At 45.7% G+C, this 6,000-nt stretch overlaps 1 protein-coding gene and 1 long non-coding RNA gene across 2 annotated transcripts in view; one reads left to right on the top strand and one right to left on the bottom strand.

Annotated features, from left to right (window-relative positions):
- Positions 1-4,060: 4,060 nt before the first annotated feature.
- Positions 4,061-6,000, top strand: part of LOC140134644 (uncharacterized) — a 28,589-nt gene continuing 26,649 nt past the window's right edge. The window contains exons 1-2 of the long non-coding RNA XR_011856366.1: positions 4,061-4,145; positions 5,147-5,466. This is a non-coding gene — a long non-coding RNA (uncharacterized lncRNA). The remainder of the gene's footprint in view (positions 4,146-5,146; positions 5,467-6,000) is intronic.
- The window catches only part of LOC140134643 (IgGFc-binding protein-like), a 36,891-nt gene continuing 36,484 nt past the window's right edge, over positions 5,594-6,000 (bottom strand). The window contains exon 22 of the mRNA XM_072155108.1: positions 5,594-5,812. Within this exon, the coding sequence (XP_072011209.1) occupies positions 5,740-5,812 (73 nt within the window). The 3' untranslated portion in view covers positions 5,594-5,739. The remainder of the gene's footprint in view (positions 5,813-6,000) is intronic.

Raw genomic sequence — 6,000 nt, 5'->3', positions numbered from 1 at the left:
AAAACAGTATTACCGACATTCTGGCAGCGATGTGTTTTATGACCCTGTTTCTCTGATTTAACCTCTGATCTCCCGCTGTCTTGTCCGGAAGATCTATTATACTGACACTTCTGCAGGACGGCACATGGTAGTGTGGGGTGTTCAACTCTGCTGCTTGTAAATTCTGCTGCTTTCTGTAGTGCTCCGAGCCCGCGCTGTGCCGTAGAGCAGTACAGCTGAGTGAGTGCTCGGCTGTGGAATTTCACGACACTGACTGCACGCAGCTCAAGTGTATTGAAGCTCCAGCAGTACACTGATCTCACCTCACCGATGTTTGCCGGTGAATGGAATCTTTCCCTGCCGTGAGTGTCTGTCGTCCCGGTCCGGCCCTTTCACTGAGCAACCCCCTCGCTCTGCAGGATCACCTGCCGAGCAGCCCAGTTGAGAAGCAACAGTGAGAAGAGTGCCATGGGCCCTTCTGGAAGCTGTGGGCCCCGGCACTTGCCCCGGTATGCCGGGTGCTGACGCCGGCTCTGCTGTGAAGTATTGCTGTACAACTTATAACTGTAGATAAAGATTGATAATGGTGTGATAGCACACTCCTGTGCAGTGAAGAATGTAAGGCTCCCTGGGACGATTTACGGTACTACCAATTCCAGGGAAAGAGACCTCTTTTGTTTCTGCGATGCTCATGTGATAATTTACTAACCAATGAGCTATGGACATTACATCTTTATTTTTAACTAGCCAAGCCCAGGTCCTGCCCCACTGAAAGTTTCTGTATTATCCTTTGTGATGCAAATAAAGCATCTCACATAGCCTTGCATGGCATCAATTCTCCACAGAGCTTCATATATTATACCATACTTTGTCTTGGTGTGATTTCTTTGAGCTCACTCTGTGAATTTTATTAATAATTAGAGAACCTGAATTTGCGTGAACAGGGGAAGAACTTGATATACCGCCATGTAGTGTAAAATACATACAGCATGCCACTATGTAGTGTATATATAATACATAAATCGTGCCGCAATGCATTTAGGGTGCCGCAAGGTAGTAAAAAATGCATAGAGCGTGCCACCATGTAGTATAAAGCTAAAATTGGCAATTATTTCAGTAAATAGCAGTAAGGTGTAGGCCACCTAGATTAGAGAGCTCGATGACTTTATAGGAGACTAGTAATAGTGCAGCCTCCATCTGTGATACTATGCTCTCCTCTCTCCTTAGTGTATGGTTCTCTAAGATCATGTGGCCGATATCCTAACCATACGATCTTCGTGAATCACGGCATGGTGCATTAGTGTTCGAGAATTCTGTGAACTCCTCGAACCAGGTAAGTAAATGTGCCTTCATTAGTGAGGTGTATATGATTACAGCAGAATTCATACCTCCTCAAAAATAGAAACAGGGACATAAACCACCCCTTTAGTCACACCGCTAGCCATGCCCCTTTTCCACTTATACATAAATTGACATTGATTGCTTTTGAATTCTTTCCACTTAATTTTGTAAATACTCTGGGTGCGGGTTACGTGTACCACTGACTCTAGTGTATTGGGCGTGTCTCCGCCGATTGCATTTGCCTGTTTCCAATATTGCATGTGAACCCATCAGGGTCCGGTCACAAGTACCGTTAGTGCTGAGTTTACAAACACAATGCTAGCGCATGGGGGTGTGCCTCGGGCCATTTTTAGAGTTTTGTAGACTCTTTAGTAGCGGTATGTGTGACTGCACCCTGATGTGTTTATATTTTTCCATTTAAATATCTGTATGAGGGCTTGTTTTTCTGAGTACCAACTTCTTAGTTAGGGCCGGATCATGGGAGGGGCTTCGCGCGCCCCGGGGTCCCCACCACTTTGCTGCTACGGAAGGCACCCACCAATGGTGGTTTATAGTGTGGGCACATCCTCTCAGACTTCTCCGCTAACTATTACTAACAATAGTACTTTGCGTTTAGATGCACAGGGCCAGATCATGGGAGAGGCTCCTGGAACGTGTGCCCTGGGGCCCCCACTACTTTGCTTCTTTGAAGACCCCTCACCAATGGTGGTTTAAAGTGTGGGCACGTCTTCCCAGAATGCTCCGCTGAATATTACTAACAATAGTACTTGCATCTTTGAGATACAAGTACTATTGCTGAAAGCACACTTTCAGCGTCACTTCTGCAGGAACAGCCCTGGAAGAAGGAGGAGGAGAAGTGGTGGCGCAACATTTAAACCCCTGCCACAGGGATACCAAAGTTTCAGGTTTGATAATGTTTTCATACAAAAATTAAAACCTCCTTCTCACTTTGCTGTCTTCTGATGCTAATAACTTTTTCATACTTCCGTGTACGGAGCTGTGTTGGGTGTCTTTTTTTTTGCAGGATGAGAAGACATTTTCAATGCTACCATTTTGGGGACTGCACGGCCTTTTGATCACTTTTTATTAGATCTTTTATATTTTGTAAAAATAATGATGATGATGCTACCTCACACACTAGTAGTCAACACGGACGTTAGTGATTATTATCTAGTATCATACAGGTGATGATCTGCTCCATCAGGAAGGGGGCTTCTTTACGATTCCTCCCGACCATGGTTTTTCTCTGCTGAATTCACAACATCAAGTCAAACATCTTCAGCTCTATACAGCACGACTCTACATGGCGCCCCTAAAAATAGGGGCCCCTTTGCAGTGAACTCATTAGAAACACTACAGCTCCTATAGAATAATTATATACAGTCTCCAAGAAAGAACGCTAAGAGAGTAAAACCCTTGGTGCTCCATGACATACTATTACATAAAGGAGAGCTAGCGTTAGTATATACAGTCATCCATGGCTGGCGCCAGCAATTAGCATGCCTGGACAACTTAGGGCTGCAACTCCCAGCTCTGAAGGAAAGGAAAGAACAGGGAGCCCTGCAGGACAACAAGTGTCAGCCTAGAGGAGAGGAGGTGTGAAGGGGAGATCTGGGGAGATCTAGTTCATGCAGGATTACAACTACCAGCATGTCCTGGAGGAGGGAGAGGCCTGTCTCATGCTGGATTACAACTACCAGCATGTCCTGGAGGAGGGAGAGGCCTGTCTTATGTTGGATTACAACTACCAGCATGTTCTGGGGCATAGGGGATGGACTGGTTCCTGCAGGACTACAGCTCTCAGCATGTCATGCAAAACAGAGGGAGACCTGACTCCTGAAGGAATACAACTTTATCCAGGCCCTGGAAAAGAGGGGCAGAACAAGGGAAAAACTACCCCCTCTATGCTTCAGGAGCTTCAGTTGGAGCTGAAGGCTCTTACCTTCACCTTGTATGTGAGCAGAGCAGGTCTGTGTGCAGGGCATCCTCGCTGATCCTACTCCGGCACAGGCTCCTCCACACCTGGTTCTCTTCCCAGTGCAGGCAGAGGAACCAGTGCTTACACAGAAGCTGCCACTCTGGAGGTCTGACAAGCTCCGTGTAGAAGACCAGCTCCAGCACATGGCTCGCTCATCTCCTGGAGCCTGAGGCTGGAGGCTCACTCCCTCATCACCCAGCACATGGCCCCTGCCCATGTCACTTTACTGCTCCTCTACCAGGCTGTATTACACGTGCCTTCCATGGCGCCACCATCCCCTACAGCCATCACCTGTCCCCTATGCAGCCCAGATAAGCAGCAGTGAGCAGTACAAGTGCTGTTGGCCCCCTGGAATCGGTGGCCTTAAAGCCACAGACGCAGTTGATTTTTTTGTGAGGTGATTTGGGCCGAATCACTCACAAACATGGGAACATGCCGCTCCCCCTAGGGCGCTCACATCTGCCGCCTGACACGTGAGCCCTCTTCATACACCCTTTGTAGCTCACTAATGGATATATCCATCAGTGAGTGTGAAGGGGTTAATTGCTTTTCTCCAGCATCAATTCCTGCAGGATACATACCCAAAAACATATATGTACAATATTTTTTACTCACATGGGGGATACATCTGGGCTGCGCAGTGTACAATGATACGTCATGCCCTGCACAACGTGGAACTACTTAGTAACCTGCAAAGTTTGAGTCATGATAGTTCACAGGTTATAGGCAGGTGCTATAGGCGAGGCGTTGTGATGACATACAGTAATCACTGAGCTGGCAATACAGCTGTGTATTAACCCAGAAGAGAAGTGAAAGAAGAGAAGGCAGCGGAGAGGTAAAGGGGAAGGTGAGTTCAAGACCAGGTGGAAGAAGTGGTCATAGGGATACAGTTTGTCAGCATGAAGAGACATGGGGGACTTGACTGTATAGGAAGGATTGAGAAATAATGGTGGTCAGGGGCGTAACTACGGGAGTAGAAGCCATAACTGCTACTATGGGGTCTGCAGTGTCAGAGGGCCCCAGGATCTGGCCATAATTTGTATATATGTAACATTACACATCTTCCACAGTACACAGCATCGTGTAGAGACGGCAGCTGAGATAAGAAATGTAGGGATAGAGAGAGGCAAAAGCACAACAACAGGATTAGGCATCTCTTATCTTCATGCCATCTACTTCCCTACCGAGAAAGTATTATAATTGCATATATGTATGTATGTATGTGTGTAAGGCTACAATCACACGATGTATGCCTGCCGTACTATGGTACGGCGGGCATACATCGCGTGATTGTGACATGGGCATTGGTGCCGGGGAGAGTAGGAGGGTGAGAGCGCTGCCCACCCCCCACCCTCTCCATAGAGTAACATAGGGCCCGACGCTGTATTTAATTGAAAGATATTTCCCTTTTTTTCTACGGGCTGCGGAATAGTATGATGCTACACCGTACTGCTCCAATACAGCGCCATGAGGCCATTTTGGTGTATGGGGGCCGTATATACCTCCCCCATACGTTCGTATGAATGTAGCCTTAGAGTGTATAAATATGTGAGTAAACATATATATTTGAGTTATATATATATATATATATATATATATATATATATATATATATTTGGAGGGGGAAGAGGGGCCCTATTAAGAAGTCTTCTATGGGGCCCGGCCTCCCCATTATGCCCTTGGGTGTGGAGAAGGGAAGTTAAGGAGGCTCCTTTTGTCCCTTTAGACCAGTGATGGCAAACCTTTTCGAGACCAAGTGCCAAAATCGCAACTAAAACCCATTTATTTATTGCAAAGTGCCAACACGGCAATTTAAGCAGTAACTTATAGCTCTCTGCTCTACCACAGAAGAAGAACCTCCATGGATAAACTGCCCCTGTCGGGATCTTCTCACTCTTTCTACAATCTGAAGAAGCCAAGGATGTGTTGCTTTAAAATACTGCAGAGAGCACCAGGTCAATTCTTTGAGTCGTGTCTGGTTGGGGCAATGTGAACTGGGTGCCCACAGAGAGGGCTCTGAGTGCCACCTCTGGCACCCTTGCCATAGGTTCGCCACCACTGCTTTAGACGATCCCCGGCTCTGGCTCCTGTTCTCGTCTCCCTAAAGAAGTCATCGGCTTATGATAGCTACTTGTGGTTGCGGTACAGACAACACTGAAGCCTTGAAAGTAAGTAAACTATGGATATTTTTGCAGTCTAAAAATGTAAAACAAATGTAAAGATTTGAAAGATGCTACAAAGTAAAGGAGTATATATAAAATGAGTGGATATTATCCATTTATTGGCAAAGTCAGAGAGACAACAACATGTACATAACGCTGGAGGGCAGCTGTAATGATATTGCTCATTTACTGATTCACCTTTGATGCATCAAAAACAAAGATTTGAAAATATTGACATTTACATTTTTGCCACCATTCATGAGTGGTCATCGCAAAGTTTTACAATTTTCTGCAATATGATGGGAATCCAGAGAAATTGCCCTCATCGTTTTCTTCTCCTTCACATGGGACACTGCAACAAAACCGAGGCAAAGCATTATTTTGGGCAACTTAAAGACATTTTATGCAGAAATCGATGTACAACTAACCCACACTTCCATACTTGTTCCAAAAAGTTGCAAAAGATCAAAAAATCAGCAAACTCAAACTATAAAAAAAAAAATTAAATAAGAGACGGCAGAAATACAATGATGCATGTGC

The sequence above is a fragment of the Engystomops pustulosus genome, chromosome 6 (assembly GCF_040894005.1).
Source record: "Engystomops pustulosus chromosome 6, aEngPut4.maternal, whole genome shotgun sequence".
Taxonomy (NCBI): domain Eukaryota; kingdom Metazoa; phylum Chordata; class Amphibia; order Anura; family Leptodactylidae; genus Engystomops; species Engystomops pustulosus.
This window is presented reverse-complemented; position numbering and strand designations above follow the sequence as displayed.